The sequence below is a fragment of the Emydura macquarii genome, unplaced genomic scaffold (assembly GCF_026122565.2).
Source record: "Emydura macquarii macquarii isolate MOO-44397 ecotype Brisbane River unplaced genomic scaffold, CSIRO-AGI_Emac_v2 contig_1876, whole genome shotgun sequence".
NCBI lineage: Eukaryota > Metazoa > Chordata > Testudines > Chelidae > Emydura > Emydura macquarii.
The window spans coordinates 16,040,616-16,057,931 of NW_027132013.1; the positions used below are offsets into that span (position 1 = coordinate 16,040,616).

At 43.2% G+C, this 17,316-nt stretch overlaps 1 protein-coding gene across 8 annotated transcripts in view; it reads right to left on the reverse strand.

Annotated features, from left to right (window-relative positions):
• The window catches only part of PLEKHH1 (pleckstrin homology, MyTH4 and FERM domain containing H1), a 75,855-nt gene that overhangs the window by 11,669 nt on the left and 46,870 nt on the right, over positions 1-17,316 (reverse strand). For 7 of the 8 annotated variants that reach the window (XM_067557777.1, XM_067557775.1, XM_067557776.1 and 4 more), the window contains 10 exons: positions 15,577-15,756; positions 14,774-14,882; positions 13,572-13,684; positions 12,965-13,141; positions 11,863-11,960; positions 8,616-8,793; positions 8,293-8,448; positions 5,498-5,598; positions 3,411-3,552; positions 1,615-1,757 (listed from right to left, as the gene is read on the reverse strand). In XM_067557777.1, the coding sequence (XP_067413878.1) occupies positions 1,615-1,757; positions 3,411-3,552; positions 5,498-5,598; positions 8,293-8,448; positions 8,616-8,793; positions 11,863-11,960; positions 12,965-13,141; positions 13,572-13,684; positions 14,774-14,882; positions 15,577-15,756 (1,397 nt within the window). Of the gene's footprint in view, positions 1-11; positions 152-1,614; positions 1,758-3,410; positions 3,553-5,497; positions 5,599-8,292; positions 8,449-8,615; positions 8,794-11,862; positions 11,961-12,964; positions 13,142-13,571; positions 13,685-14,773; positions 14,883-15,576; positions 15,757-17,316 lie in introns of those variants that run through there. The other variant, XM_067557782.1, reaches the window with a different exon arrangement.

Genomic DNA, 17,316 nt, shown 5'->3' on the forward strand with positions numbered 1-17,316 from the left:
TCCATGCTGGAAGAAGTTAACAATTCTGTCTTTTAAACAGGGTTTGAATAGTGAGCAATAAATGTGTCCTGAGGCCACACATTGAACAACGTGGAGAAAACAAAATATTGAGTAGCTGCTCTTTGACTATGCACTGAATGAGGCAGGGATCCTGTGGAAAGAAATAGCAACAACAAAGTAACTAAAGACCATTAAATGCATATGCACGAAGGGGCTGAACTGAGGTTGCACAGATAACCTTAATTCTGGCATTTTCTAACTGTTGAGTGCTTGACTTTAACCTTAATAATGTTGTTTTAACTGTCTGTGTCTGCAAAATATAGGATTCACATCACCCACCATCGAAGCGCAGCCACCTCCGTAACAAAGAACAGCAGTTTAGCAGTGCAGAGCAATACTGCACAACAGCTCAGGATAGGAAGTGATGGAGAACGGAAACAGTGGCAAGAGTTCAAGGAGGAAAATATAATTATCCAAACTCCTTGTCTCAGGATCTATATTGGAAGCTCCCACACCTAACTGAAGGGGTGAAGTTGTTGAATTTTTAACAAAGGCTTCCTTTTTTCAAAATGTTAGTCAGAGAATGTAGTGATTTTGTAGGATCTTATGCCATGGCTGTGCAGGAGATAAAGAGATTCTTTGCTTCCACATTATTGTTATTGTATTGTGATAGATCCTACGAGCCCCAGTCACTGATCCAAACGAACCCTATTGTGCTAGGCCCTGAGCAACAGTATCTGCAAAATCTCAAATAGTAGCTTTCTTCCATGTGGTAGAAGCCTGTCTAATCCAAACTGTCTTCTCCCAAGGAGAAACCACTCTCAGGTGTGTACCTTAGTACCATCATCATTTGTTACTTGGTCACAAGTAGACTGTTGTAATGTTTTCTACATGGGGCTACAACTTAAGTCAACTTGGAAACTGCAGCTGGTGCAGAAGGCTATAGACTCTTCGTAAAGGAGCGTATCATACTATAAGAATATGAAATCTGTATCTGTTCATTCCCAGCTGGAGTTTAACATATTAGTTCTGATCAATAAAGCCTTTAAGGTGCTTGGGACCTGCCTATCTGGGAGATTGCGTAGCTCCCCTGGCAACACTGCCATAGCTGAGATCAGTGGAGGCCCCTGAGCTATAGCTCTGTTGGTACAGATGTGGTTTTTTGTTTGTTTTAAAAATGCTGCTTAGACTTCAGAATTCACTCTCTCATGGTCCAAAGCAGCCCAGATTTTTGGACTTTAGGGCGTACTTCAAAGCCCATCTATTTGGCCAGGCATTTGGAGAAAGTTGTGGGTTGGGGCAGGTAGGGGCATGGATTTTGATTGGGGGCAGATCAGGCTTTATTGGAGCCATGGTGGGTAACGTTTTTTTTTTAGACCGGCTTCTTTTGTGTGTAGAAAGGTGGTTTGTTTGCTCATGCTGTTTTAGTCTAAGTTGGTTTCTATATCACCTTACAAGGGCACCTATTGCCTGGAATCTGCGTTCTTTTTATACCCATATGTTGAAATCAAAAGAGATTTGTGTATTTAATGTCTCTTGACAGTTTCTCTGGGATGTTTTTTTTTCTCCACAGAAAAGTTTCATATAACAGAACACAGCCAGGTTCAGACTCACCTGAGATGCTCAGGGTTAATGTTTTGTTTGTAGCGTTTGGGATAGAATTTGTCCAAGACCTGTTGAAGAAGATGTTGCATTTTGGACTGTGGGGTCCCCCCAGGGCTTGAACATATTGGTCGATCCAAGTCCCCATATTCCACCTGCAACAGAACATTAAGGGGTTTTGCTTTATATCACAGTGAAAGCTGATACAATATCCTTTCCATACACAGCAAGTGATTCTTAGGGATAGGCCTGCCCAGGAAATTTCTTGTTCTGTGGAGGGTGAAACAAGATTTGGGCCAACCACTCACTGTGCTGGAAAACTAATCCCTATGTATTACTTTTTTTACCCCCCACCCCTTTTTTTTCTTTTCAATTGGCCTTATTTGTAAACAGCATAGGCAAGACTGCCCTGTCTGCTGAGGTGCAGTGCAAAGTTGCCAGAGGTAGCTGGTGGAGAATTCTCCTTGCTTAGAGGGACTCTGCTGGTAGAAATGGCTCTGCTCCCTCCCATGCCAACCATTGCCCACAATCCCCAGCACATCAGCGATCTTCTAGGAAAAGAGCGTGGGCTGGGTGGGGAGAAGGATATACCCCAGTGGGGTCAGGTCTCAGAGGGATCTTATGCTAATGGCACAAATTAAAGCTGCTCTTCTGCAGCTTTCACTTCCTCTAGAGCTGAATGAGTGATGATCAGGAAGCCGCAACTGGTTACCTGTGTCACCCTCCTCTCCACTGCACTCAAGCTCTGCTTGAACAAGATGGAGAGCCTGTCCTCCTGTGTCTAAGAAATGTGCTTTTCAGGATACTTTTCTCTGACTGGCTTAGTGAACAGACTCATCGTTTGCTTTAGCCAATGCAGCAGGTCAGTTAAAGTCCAGTAAGGCACAACTGTCCTGTCTACCACAACAACATTTGCCACACAATGTGAATAAATCCACAATGGTAATAAAGTACATGTAAATTATGTAAGGAGTCCTAATTTAGGACCCTGCAAGATGCTTTTCCTGATTGAGGTTCTAGGCTGTTAGCAGTATAACAGGGAATGCTCTGACAATTAGCCTAAGATCATAACAATGGTATTTTAATATATCCATCAGAATTGCTGTTCAGAGCTGTTTTGGGGCTTTCCCAGGCTGGCTGTGTTTTCCTAAAGCTCTTGCTATAATAGAGCTCCCTTGAGGAAATGATGGATGCATACATTCAATCAAAGCAGTAAAACATCATCAATGACTGTCTCCCTGCAGGAGCAGCTGCAACAGACTATCTTATCCCCTCTTTTTGTATTAAGACCATTGCACATGGATAATATTGCTTCTTAGATTAGTTTTAGTTTTTCACTGTTTATGGTGAATAATTTACTTGAGTGATGTTGGTTTGGCATGACATGACTCATTCTGTGTTTGAGTTGTTTGGTAAGAAACACCATCCCTCTTGCACCAGACATAACTGCTTAATTGAGGAAATGCAATGTACAGCTCAGCTGATGTGCAGCCCAACTAACTGGGAAACAGGACTTACACCTATAAAAGAGCACATGAAAAAGGAAACAGCAGAGTTGTTGTAGCTTGTGGGGAAAGGGGTGTGGATTTTCTCCTATCCTTCTGCCCCAGGTTCTTTATATAACAGAAATAAAAACATTGGAGAAAGAACATAACCAAATACCACATCTTTCTCTTTGGACACTGCAAAACAGAGCCTAAAGTGTTGGTTTCCAAAATAGCTGGAGATCAATGCCTTGGTAATCACATTCCATCCCACACTGCTCACACTAGAACTCAGTCCCACAGCACAATGGGCTGGTTGCTCACCTGAGCCATCAAAGCCACCATTTCCAGAGCCAGCTCCTTATTGACAGGAAACCTCCCACTGGCTATTTCACTGCTGACTTGGAAGGCCAGCAGCAACCGCTCTCTATCTGTCTCACCTTTTGCCTCATTTCGAAAATATAATCTAAAGAGGAGAGAAATGCAGAGGAAAAAAGGTGCCAGGAACTAGCTGAGAACTGAGATAAAATAACCATTATTTTCAAAGTGAGTTTTGTGCATTAGAAAGGAATTGTGCGGAGGGCATGGAGACTGAAGCCCTCTGTCCATGAACCAGGAGAGCACAGCATAAATCAGAACAGGCTTTCTCCACACCGTGCGTGGAGTAGCTCTTGAAGCCATTCCAGTCTGTGAGCCAAATATTTACTGAAGGTGTCTGGTTAATTTAGCAATTTTTTATAAAAACTGGGGGAATAGATTCCCTGCTATCAAGTACAGACGTAGTTGGTATTTGTTAGATGGCCTGTAAAACCTCACCAAATTCAGATCTAGCTCTGTTGTAATCCATGAGGGGAGTACTACATGAATCTGTAGTTCCATGCTCTTACTTGTGTATGGGTGATGACATAGAAAACCTTGATATTTAATTCTTCAGTTCCTGAGGAGAGCTTCATTTTCCTAGCAGCGTGAAACTCTTCAAAAGAATGTCATCACCTCACCCTCATCCACAGACAGCTCTCCATTGGCTTCCTATTCATTTCAGAAATGTCCTCTTTGTGTATGAGGCCCACCAGAAACTCAAAGCAGCTCTCCCTATGGATCTTTATCTCCTACTGTCCCATCTCATCTAGCAGCTCTCTTTTGTCATACAGTTTGGCCACAGTTGGTGCAAGAGCTTTCTCCTGTGCAGCTCCTGCCATTTGGAACAGGCGTCTGTGTCTTTCTTGCCCTAATGACTTCATTTTACTGCAAGTCTCAGAGAGCATACATTTTCCCCCCGCCAATGTAGCACTATGCTTTTTCAATTCTCTTTTTTTCTTACAATAGTGCATATTATTTAATTCTGTTTCAGGACCCAGTCTGTATGGATGGAGCTATACAAAAATTTAGTTCTGTTGTACTGTATCCAGTTCTTATTTGGTTCTAAGCATACTATATCTTTCACGGAGTATTGGTTTTATTTTTGGCCCATATACACATGGCATTTCATCGCATTTGGGACTGGAATGCAGCCCGACTAAGGGTTTGTCTACACGGAGTTTTTCTGGGATAGCTATTTCTGATTAATTCCATGTGTGGATACTTTTATTCCAGAATATAAGTGTTTTATTCAAAATTAACTCCATTTATGGACACTTATTGTGGAATAAGAGTGAATTAAAAGTCGATTAAGCTAATCAGTAATAGTTAATGTGCTTATTATTATTTATTTGTATTATAGTAAATACGAGCCCCAGTAATGGACCAGAACTCTATTATGCTAGGTGCTGTGAAAACACAATCCCTGCCCCAAAGAGGTTACAACTTAAGTATAAGTCAAGAGATGGAGACAGACAGACAAGGGGAATACAAGGAAACAGTGAGACCACATTGGTTAGGACACCAGCCGCCTAACTACTGTCAATTTTTTTGTAGTCCTCATAGTGTTTTAAGGAGGGATTTGAAGGTGGATAATGAGTTAGTTTGCACATGTTTATGGGGAACTTCTCTCAAATATGAGGGGCACCATGAGGATACTTGTTTTAAAACTTTGTGGTGATGGACATCATGGGCCAGCTGGATGTGGGAACTAACTTTTCAGTATTGAATGAGAAATGATAGGGGGGGATAAGTCATGAAGGGCCTTGAAAGAAAAGTCAAGTAGCTTTAAATTCACACCCAACCTTATTCTAGATTAGTTTTCATGTGTAGACAAGCCCTAAGCCAGTTCTAACAGTATTGTAAAAAGTTATAGGCCCTGTAGGTGGATCTTTGCACTCAATAAATATTTAATGATGATTCTCTCCAATTACCCAGACCTGAAGTAGAGCTCTGTGTAAACTCGAAAGCTTGTCTCTCTCACCAACAGATGTTGGGTGAGGTAATATCTTTTACTGGACCAAGTTGTGTCTCCCTCAAACTATGCACAGTACCTGCTTTTATAGGTCAGCTTCACTATCCTTGTGCCACCTTCATATTTCCCAGGATGCAGTTCTTTCAAGGCTTGTTCCCATTTTGAAATAACATCACAGATCTATAAAGAGACCAAAGAGAGACAAGCTGACTCAAGACTTGAATGAAAGGTAAGCAAACAACAAACTTTGTGGTATTTGAGTATGGGAAGGAGAGAGTGGATCAAAGAACACATTCAGCCAAGAAATGACATACAATTCCACCATATCTTTTTTCTTCTAAACAACACATAATACACTAGAGATTGGCCCAAATGAAAACTCTAGATCCAAACCTAGGGGGAAGTTTGGATGTGAATTCCAGTCCAGTGCAAACTCCATGAATGGCCTGTGTCTATATAACAGAGCCTGGACCTGAATACTCTGGATCCAGGGTATCAAAAACCCTGGATGTGAATACCCCCAAACCTTGGGAAAGTTTGGAACTGGATCCCAACTTTGCATCTCAGATCTATCTTTAATAATGACAAATAACTATTCTGACCTTCAAACAACCCCTCAGACTTTCCAACCTTATCATCAGAAGCAAGCTCTTCACAGACCAGGATACACCAACTCAAAATGGCACCAGATGAAAACGTGCCGGCATATCTCTACTGCTACAGTGATCAACACTCCCTACAACATACCTTTCAAAATCCATGGGTCCTACTATACATGCCTATCACAACATGTGATGCACCTTATCCAGTGCCCTAAATGCCCCAACAACAACTGTGGGTGAAGCCAGACAATCACTATGCTCTCGAATACACTCACACAGGAAAATGTTAAAAGACAAAACACGCCACATCACTTGTGGGTGAACACTTTTCACAAAGTGATCACTCTATATCTGACCTCCCAGGCCTCATTCTCAGAGGAAATCTACACATCACCTTCAAAAGACAAGCCTGGGAGCTTAAATTCATAACTTTGTTAGACACTAAAAATCGTGGCTCAAATAGACACACTGGATTTATGGTTTATTACAACAATCTATAACTCACTAATCCCACCCCCACACCAAACTGCCTTTTTTCCCTCCCTTCATTTCCCCCCCGTGACTGTCTGAAGGGATGTTAACCGGCCATTCCATTTGAATATTCTCTTGAAATATGCATTAACTACATATGCTAAACTATCTGTTCCACGATGGGTTCAGCTGTAACACTCTGACTTAGGCTGTGTCTACACTACAAAGATAAGTTGACCTATGTTAGGTCAATTTACAGCCACCACATTAATTACTGTGGTGGCTGATGTCCCCACTACTCTCTTTGGGTCAGTGGTGCATGTCCTCACCAGGAGCACTTCCACTGACCTCAGAGGGGCAGTGTGGGGAGCTGAGAGCCCAATTTCCACTCCCTACTGGGAACCCAGCTGCCACACAGTCTCCTGATCTCCTGGTGGACTGCCCCCCTTCTTCTCGCCTCCCCATTCCCTGCCGGGAGCAGGATCCAACTGCCTGCATTTCTAGCCCTGTCTCCTAGCTGGGAGCGGGGTCCAGATGCCCAGCTCTCCAGGAGAGCAGGGGGCAGCGGGGCTCTAGCTGCCCAGCTTTCTTGTCAATTTCACACTGACTCTGCGTCACCCTAACTACACTGACATAAGATCTAAAATGATTAGGGGTATGGAAAAGCTTCCATATGAGGAGAGATTAATAAGACTGGGACTTTTCAGCTTGGAAAAGAGATGACTAAGGGGGATGTGGTAGAGGTCTATAAAATCAAGACTGGTGTGGAGAAAGTAAATAAGGAAGTATTATTTACTCCTCAAACACAAAAACTAGGGGTCACCAAATGAAATTAAAAGGCAGCAGGTTTAAAATGAACAAAAGGAAGTATTTCTTCATACAATGCACGGTCAACCTGTGGACCTCCTTGCCAGAGGATACTCTGAAGGCCAAGACTATAATGGGGTTAAAAAAAAGAACTAGATAAATTCATGGAGGAGAGGTCCATTAATGGCTATTAGCCGGGATAGGCAGGAATTGTTGTTTGCCGGAGGCTGGGAATGGCTGATGGGATGGATCCCTTGATGATTACCTGTTCTATTAATTCCCTCTGAAGCACCTGGCGCTGGCCACTGTTGGAAGAACAGATACTGGGCTAGATGGACCAGTGGTCTGACCCAGTATGGCCCTTCTTATGCTCTTACGGTTTTATGATGTTGGCATAGCAAGGGAGTTACATCAGTCGGAGGAGCATTTCAGTGTGTACACCTCCAAAAGTCAACTATTGTTGACAAAACTCTGTAGTGTAGACCACACCTAAGTTTCCCAGACCTGAAGAAGAGCTGTGTGTAAGCTTGAAAGCTTGTCTCTTTAACCAACAGAAGTTGGTCCAGTAAAAGATATTACCTCACCCACCTTGTCTCTCAAATATTAAACACTGCAATTCTAGTTACCTTCTCCAAATTACTCCACTTCTTTTGCCAATAGTTCAGTAAAGGTCTGTTTTCTCCTTAACATCTCAATAAAGGACAAGTGATGAGCATAAGAGTTTACCTGGGATAACTGACCACACACAGTTATCCAGTCACTGTGTTTGAACAAGCACCTGGCATCCTGCAACACAGCAGGACCTTGTCTTGACTGACATTTAAAGGTGTGATGTTAGATCATGCTAGCTAGCTCATTCTGACTAACACCATCTAACACGTCAGTCAAGACAAGGCAAGCTCTACTTCTGTTATGCTGGTTGAGTTAAAGTCTAGGCTCCTCACGAGGCTTTAACTCTTGCCTTGTCTTGACTGGACTATGGGAAGGTAATTACCTTCACGTTGCCCTGCAGGCAGTGCTCCAGATCCCTGCCAGAAGGATCATCTGTGAAGAGGGAAAACCGAGTGTGGGATGATTTCCTCATTCCTGTCTCCTGATTCAACCGCTGGAGAAACTCATCCACTGTTGAGGAACCATCAAAACCCACAACCTGAAATGAATCAGGAGATTAAAATAACTAAGTAAGTATACTTTGGGGGACAGAACAACCCACAAGTAGCTGAGGAATGTAAACACCAGCAAGCCACACCACTACCACTGGGCAGACAGCAGTGCAGGATTCAATTACCTGAAAGGTACCCAATGCCCATGGCTTACCTGGTAGGTTCCATTCATGAAGTGCACTGGAATGCTGAAGGGGAGTGAATGGTGGAAGGGATTCCGCAGCAAAATGGACACAATTTCCATTCGTGAAGGCTTGGCTTCCCGCTCTCCAGTCTGCAACGTGCGCCCCACAGACCTCTGACAGTAGATGGCATACTTGCCTATTTCACTTCTAATCCCAAAGGGAGAGAGTGACAACACAAACCCATGCTTTAGATGCACTTACTGTGCCCATTACCATTTCCTCTCCCCAGTGACTCTCTTCCCTGGCATCTTGCTCAAGTGAAAATGTGTGTATTCGCAAGTGTCCTAATTCATCTCTACACAGCTGGAGATTAGATTTGATTAAAATAAACACACACAAGTTAGGACTGAGATCCCTACCTCTTTGGTCTGCAAAACGAGGCTGGAGGATAATTTCTCTTGTAAGATTTACATAATTTTCTGCTTCCAACTGAGCTGGCAATACTGTGAGAATGCCCCTTTTCCCTTTTGGCATTTCCAATTCTGGCAGTAATCAGTAAGTGCAGAGGTAGCAGCAAAGAAAATGAAAAACACCGGCTAGAAACATTATACAGACTTTCAAATCCCAGGAGAGTTTTGATTTGAGTTTTTGACAAAGGTTGTATCCAAGTCTGTGTTTGAAATGACACAGCTGTTTACCACATTCAGTTTTATAATCTCCATCCAAGAATATTAAAGGAACTGGCACATGAAACAGCAAGCCCATTAGCAAGGATTTTTAATGAATCTGTAAACTCAGGGGTTGTACCATTTGACTGGAGAACTGCTAACATAGTTCCTATTTTTAAGAAAGGAAAAAAAAGTGATGTGGGTAATTACAGGCCTGTTAGTTTGATCTCAGTAGATTGCAAGGTCTTGGAAAAAAATTTTGAAAGAGAAAGTAGTTAATGACTTCGAGGTTAATGGTAATTGGGACAAAAATACAACATGGTTTTACAAAAGGTAGATCATGCCAGACCAACCTGATCTCCTTCTTTGAGAAGATAACAGATTTCTTAGACAAAGGGAATGTAATGGATCTAATTTACCTAGATTTCAGTAAGGCATTTGATATGGTTCCACATGGGGAATTATTAGTTAAATTGGAAAAGATGGGGATTAATATGAAAATTGAAAGGTAGATAAGGAACTGGTTAAAGGAGAGATTACAATGGGTCATACTGAAAGGTGAACTGTCAGGCTGGAGGAGGTTACTAGTGATATTCCTCAGGGATCAGTCTTGGGACCAATCTTATTTAACTGTTTTATTACTGACTTTGGCACAAAAAGTGGGAGTGAGCTAATAAAGTTTGCAGATGACACAAAGTTGGGAGGTATTGCTAGTACAGGACCGGGATATCATACAAAAAGATCTGGATGACTTCATCCTATTTCTAATAGTGGAAAGTGCAAGGTCATGCATTTAGGGACTAATAACAAGAATTTTTGCTATAAACTGGGGCTGCATCAGTTGGAAGTGACAGAGGAGGAGGAGGAGAACCTGGGCGTATTGGTTGATCACAGGATGACTATGAGCTGCCAATGTGAAGTGGCCGTGAAAAAAGCTAATGTGGTCCTAGGCTGCATCAGGCAAGGTATTTCCAGTAGAGGTAGGGAGGTATTAGTACCATTATCCAAGGTGCTGGTGAGACCTCATTTGGAATACTGTGTGCAGTTTTAGTCTCCCATGTTTAAGAAAGATGAATTCAAACTGGAACAGGTGCGGAGAAGGGCTACTAAGATGATCCGAGGAATGGAAAACCTGTCTTATGAAAGGAGACTCCAAGAGCTTGGCTTGGTTAGCCTAACCAAAAGAAGGTTGAGGGGAAATATGATTGCTCTCTATAAATACATCAGAGGGATAAATACCAGGGAGGGAGAGGAATTATTTAAGTTCAGCATCGATGTGGACGCAAGAATAAATGGATATAAACTGGCCATCAGGAAGTTTAGATTTGAAATTAGATGAAGGTTTCTAATCATCAGATGAGTGAAGTTCTGGAACAGCCTTCCAAGGGGAGTAGTGGGGGCAAAAACCCTAGCTGGCTTCAAGACTGAGTTTAATAAGTTTATGTAGGGGATGGTATGATGGGACAGCCTAATTTGGTAATTAACCGATCTTTGACTACTAGGGGGTAAATATGCCCAATGGCCTCTGATGGAATGTTAAATGCGGTGCATTCTGAATTACTACAGAGAATTCTTTCCAGTTGTCTGGTTGATGAATCTTGCCCACATGCTCAGGGTTAGCTGATTGCCATATTTGGGGTCGGGAAGGAATTTTCCCCCAGGTCAAATTGGCAGAGACCCTGGACGGTTTTCACCTTCCTCTGTAGCATGGGGTCTGGGTCACTTGCTCGTGGATTTTCTGTACTTGAAGTCTTTAAACCATTATTTGAGGACTTCAGTAACTCAGTCATAGATTAGAGGTCTATTAAAGGAGTGGGTGGGTGAGGTTCTGTAGTCTGTGTTGTGCAGGAGGTCAGACTAGAGGATCATAATGGTCCCTTCTGACCTTAAAGTCTATGAATCTTCATATAGCAATAAACCACAACAAGGTGTGCATTATTTGGCCACTGATGCATGTCCTTAGAGTATGGGGAGACTCAAGGCTGAAATCCAAGTTCCTTAAAATACCCAAGAAATCCATCAACAGACAACTAACATACATCCTCAAATGGCTTATTGCTGTTAAAGAAGGTCTCATTGGTTGTTTTCTTGTTGGTTTGGGGAGGAGGCGAGAATGTTAGAGTGTTATGCAACATAACCTTCCACTATAAAACACAATTCCTACTAAAAGGATAAAAAGGTAGGGAGAAGGTGGGTGGGAGGTTCTGTTTGGTCTTAAATAACTTTTCTCATCTCTTTGGAATACAGTTTGGGTTTGTTAAGCCATGGACCCTTAACTTTTTAATTTTTTTTATCTGCCCTCCAGCCTTCTTTTCCAGTCCCTCTAGAACTCTTGCTGGCCCTTCAGGAGCATTTATGCGCACTTTCTTATAAACAAGTCATTTGGCCTAGGGAACATTCCCACTGGAGAGTGGGTCAAAAGTGGCTGAAAGATGGCTTCTGAAGGAGGATAGCCTGGCACCTTGGGGAAGGCTTTTTATGTCATCTCCATCCCCACCTCACCTTTGCAAGAGTCACATAAACTAGCCTTAATACAATCCTGTAGTTGATGCAGAAGGGATTTGGAGGTAACATAGCCAGTGAAAGAAGATGACAGCAAGCTGTTTACCTGGGATCTGCATGCCGCTGCAGGTGTTGTTTGATATACCAGAGGAAGTGGTGCTGAGGCAGAAAGAGAGGAGCACACAAAGCCAGGAGCTGCCAGCACTGTGAAGAGAAACGGGTCACCAGCAAATAAGGTGTAATCACTCCTGCCCTGCTCTTGTTGCCAGTTACTGCTGTGCAAGAAAATCAGGCCAAGATTTTGAAGAGTAGCTAGTGATTTTGGGGTGCTTCCATTTTTGGGTGTCCAACTTACAGTTTTAAAGGGGCCTGATTTTCAGAGGGCAGGTGCTCAGCACTTTCTGAACATCAGGCCTCTTTGACATATCAGGTTGGGCACCCAAAAATTGAGGCATCCCAAATCACTGATCACTTTTCAAAATCTTGGCCACTGTAACTAGAGCTGAGTGAATAATTCCCAACTAATAATTCAGTGAGTTTTGCTTTTTTATTGTCTGCAAACAGATCACAAAACTCTCAGAATTATTCATTATTTCAAATTATTCATAAATTTCGCCAGCTAATCATTCTTGCTCTATACATCATTTGAAACTGGGAATATTGCAATCCAGAATCCAACAGACACTTTGGCTCAGATCCACAAACTTATTTAGGCTCCCAACTTCCATTAAAATCAATGGAAGTTAGGCACCTAAATACTGTCTGGTTCTAGGCCTTTGAGCTGTAACTTATGCAGCCAGCTAACTTAATAAGTACATCACAAAATTCTAATTGCACATTCAAGTGTAATATTCATGATCTGCTCCCTGTTAGCTAATTATATCACAATCAGAGATGGAATACCACATGACTTATGTAACTATTCAACGCAACACAGACTGAATTTTGCAACTGAATAGACAATTTGGAATTTGCTGTTGGTGAATAGCTGAGCATTCAACCTAAGCATACTTTTGCAAGTAAATTGCACTACTCAATACTTTTTTTTCCCCTTTGCATGTCACATTTCAGATTATTTTTGCCCCCACAAATTTTGAAGTATTTAAGGTGACTAGTCTTTTCTGGGGACTAGACCTATTGCTAATTATTCAAACTATGACATTTAAAAATAAAAATTTGGAGCATGGAAGTGGCCAAGAGGAGCTCACCTGAGTGACTGAGTGGTTCTGGGGCTGCCGGCAGCTAGTCTGTTTAACTAGTTGGCAGTAGATTTCATTCTGCAGCTCAGAATGTGTCAGACAGACTTGCAATGCTGTCTGGGCAAGTGACACATGGTAATCAATAGATGGAGCCTCCACAGGGACATTGATGAACAGCTGACAAGACTACAAAAAAGGGAAATTAGCACGTGCAGTAATAATAATACTTCACTTTTCTCCAGCACCTGTTGATCTACTCCTGTCTACACTGGGGATTAATTTCAGTTCAACTGCATCACTCAGGAGTGTGGATTTTTCACACCCCAAGCAATATAGTTAGACTGACTTAATTTCCTAGTGTAGACCAGGCCTTGGTGTTGGCATTGATGTTTTCAGGACCCAAACCTGGGGGAGAGGGGGAGAATCAGGTGATGAGTTGCCTACCCCAGGACCCATTGCTGGAAGGCACTAGGAAACCTGGCAATAATTTATTTCTAGCCCCATCTCTGCCAACAGTAGGGGCAAACAGAACAGCAAAAATGTCTTGCACAGAGCTCTCCCTCCCCAAATAACTGAGCAGAACATCTGAGATCTTTTATATTGTTTCTTTAAATACCTTGAAGAGTTTCAGGGCTTCTGTCTGCAGTGCCTCTGACGGCAGAGTAGTGAGGGAGGTGTGCAGCCCGTCCTTACTGTAACACAGCATGGGATGTTTCCACAAAGGAGATTCTGGGTGGCAGATGAGGTAAAAACATGCAACCTCAGAAACATAGGACTAGAAGTTTGATACAAGGTGAGAAGGAATCTCCCAGCAAAATCTCCCTCTGCAGATCCCTCTCCGCTCTCTACGGAAAAAGAATCTGGCCCAACTAGCAAGCAGCATTACATTGGGCCACATTAATCCTTGATGTAACTCTACTGACTTCAGTGAAGTCATGACAGTAACAGCAGCCAAGTATTCATGAATGTCAGCAAGTAATGCCAGATGGCTGCAGAGAGCAGCTCTGCATTTTGTCACCATGCCATCTGAGAGCTTCAAACAGGCTGGATTGTGGTGGGAAACAGCTCAGTTTGTTGATGCAAGTGAGAGACCAATTTTGTGAAACAGACACACACTATCCAGATCTTTATCAGTGGAAGCTATTATGGCACACTGATCAAAGCTCAGAGACAGGTGTATGTGTATATGTGGGGGTGCAGGAGAGAGGTTTTGTGTATTCAGGGATGTGAGAGCATGTGTGTGCATGCATGTGGGCACAAGAATGTGTGGTATGTACACATGGGAATGTGTGCGTGTGTATCTACATGGGGATGAGTGAGTAAATAGGTGGTGTATGTATGTGGCTGAGAGTGTATCCAGGAGTATGTCTGTGTGTGTGCATACATACATGAGGAGCTAAGCATGTATATGTTTGAGACAGAGTATATGTGCATGCAGCCATGATACACGGGCAAGTGAAAATCGAGGCAAACTGTGCCAGGGAGTCAGAAATTCAGATTTCTGTCTCTTAAATTCTTAGTTATTAAAAACATCCCAGATTTGGATTAATTTTCTGTGTTCAATATTTACTATAGTTTGATCTGCAATATAAGAGGAGCTTAGATGCTTTGATAAATGAACTGAGACTAGGTTCACTCTAGTGCCTGAGTCCTCTGCTGAATTACTACTGTATAGTTAGAGGTGAAAGGCATCCCATCCCATTACTGATCTATTGAGCTATCCCCTCTTTTCTTCCATGGCTGGATACAAAGCAGTGACAGAGAGAACTATTCCTCAACCTGTCCCACCATGGAAAGACATTTTGGGGTTCTACTTACGTGGGTCTCCCTCTGCATCCAGTAATTTTCCAATGAGCTGTTCATATGTTGTGCCCACCTTGGCACTGCTGCTGCCTGCTGCTACTGTCAGATGGTACAGCCACGTATCCTTGAGATAAAGGAGAGAACAGCATGAAAAGAACAGGTGATGCTGGAAACCCAGTGGCATTCTCAGTCATCTTTACAGATGACCAGCCATCAAGGTGCCAAAAGCTAAGGGCCACCATTAAAGGTAAGTACGTTTTTCTCACTCTCACACACACATTGCTTCACTCATTCAACTTTTGGCTCACTCAAGCTCCAGTTTGACCAAAGGCCAGCAGTGGCTTGCAGAAGGGCTAGCTAGTGCTTTGAGACTATCACTGTTCATCAAGTCATAAGGGGTGGATTAAGTCAGGTTTGGATGGGGAATTTGGGACAGTAGAGCACCAAGCTCCCAGGATTCCCCAACCATTGTCTAGGAGTAGCAGTGCACAGTGCATTTTTGTCTGTCTCACTGCTGTGTGAACAGTGCCTGACACAAGGCAGAGTCCAACAGGGTTGTGGGTGGAGAGGGACTGAGAAGGTAAGTCTTTCTGGGGTGATGATTTTTGGTGGGGCTTGGAAAATTTGGTATCCTGAGCCCTCAGCTGCAGAGAGAGCAGCAAAAATGAAAAATAAATAGAGGGGAAAAGAAAATCATTAAACAGACTCAAAATCTCAACCCCTCATGGGTCTGAGTTAGGGGGACCTTTCAGATTGGTTCTTATTTTATCCAAACTGGTTTAATCATCTGTATTTTTCAAATACACCAACTCTTATACCTTCTCGTGTTTGGTACCAATGAGTAAGTAGGTGGGACTCTGATCCTGTGGGTGAATCACCAGGGTGTAATGGGATGAGAGGAGGCCGCCTCCAGTGGCTTCATAATCTTCATCCGAGTCACAGGAACGGTCCACCTCCTCCACCTTTGATTTGCGTATGTACAAATGCCCCAGAGGACACTGGGAAAAGGAAATGAACTAAGATAAGTATCCTGTCTCTGTCTAGAGAACATGGGAAAAGAGAAGAAATTTAAAGTAGGAAACCTTGGTCAGATTGCTGGAAGTGCTAGAAATGCAAGAACTAAACTATAATTCTGTGTTCAATAGTATCATTTTGCATACTTTACAAACCATAGCCCCAATCCTGCTCCCATTATTATTATTATTATTATTATTGTATTTTAGTAGCACTAGAGACCCAGTCAGGAATTAGGGTCCTGATCACTGGGTGACTAGACCCTTTAAGGAGCAGGGTCCAGTGCATCTGTGACTCATCAGTTGCATCCTAATTGGGTTTAAGTGAAGGCACCTAGGCCCTAGTGGAAGGGGAGCGCAGGAGAGAACTGCCTGATAGCAGGCTGAGATATAAAGAAGGGCAGGTGAGAGCTGCCTGAGGAGAAAAAGAGAGCCCCCAGGAGAAGCAAAGAGAACTGTACAGAGAATCTGTGGGAAAAGCAAAAGGTAAAGAATGTTGATAAGTCTGGGCAGAGCTGGGCGGAGTTACAAGAGAGCTTGTATAAAGGCCTGTAGGAACAAGGAGAAGAACCAACCTGAATAAGGGAAGCTGAGCCTGAAACATGAGGGTTGAAGCTGGAGGGAGAGTCCTAGGAGCAGGGGTAGGACTTACATGGGTAGAGAGGTCTGGAGGAGTGGAATGCTGCAGGAAGCTCTCTTGCAGCAGGCCTTAGTGGAGGGCTGTGGGAGGCTGATCCCAGAACAAAGGGTTGGTCAGGGACGGACATTCCTTGAGCAGGGGTAGGACTTGCAGGCAGGGAGGCCTGGCTGAGCAGAACACTGCTAGGAGTTCTTTAATGGGAAACCTGGTTTGGGGCTACCAGAGCAGTGTTGTGGGAAAGAAACTAATCTGGGAGTTCTCAGGCAGATGACCTGGGGAGTGGGTCAAGGGCAGAAAGAGTCTGAGGACAGATCGGTTAATAACTCTTGGGAGGGTGAGATGGCACTGACATCCCTGGAGGGAGCATGGAAAACTGCTGGGAACGTGTTATACCCTGGTTTTTCAGAACAGTTTTATCGTGAGGGTTCTGTGAACTATTCAGGAGTAAATTATGTCTAGAGGCAAGTTGTTGAACTGTACACCGAGAGAGACCCTATTCCTGTTATGGTTGAACCAAAGGGCAACTGACACAGGTGCATATGTCATGCCATGGCCTGCCAGAAGGCAGCATTAAAGGCATGGCTGCCTTGTCACAGCCCACCGTGCTAGGCATTGTACACATATATAATGAAAAGATGGCCTCATCCACAACTTGTTGCTGTTCCTCCCTTCTCCAATTACCTGTTACACCCATTTGTTGCAGCTCGTATTACTTCAGATTGTAAGCTCTGCAGGTAAAGAACTGTCTGTTACTGTGTATTTGTACAGTGCCTAGCACAACTGGTCCCTGATCCTGATATAGCCCCTGGGTGCTACTGTAAAATACATACTCAAAATACCAGCATAGGCTAGAGTCAGACTCAGAGAGGGTATGTGCTATGCTAGCTTCCTCTATGCAGCTCAAG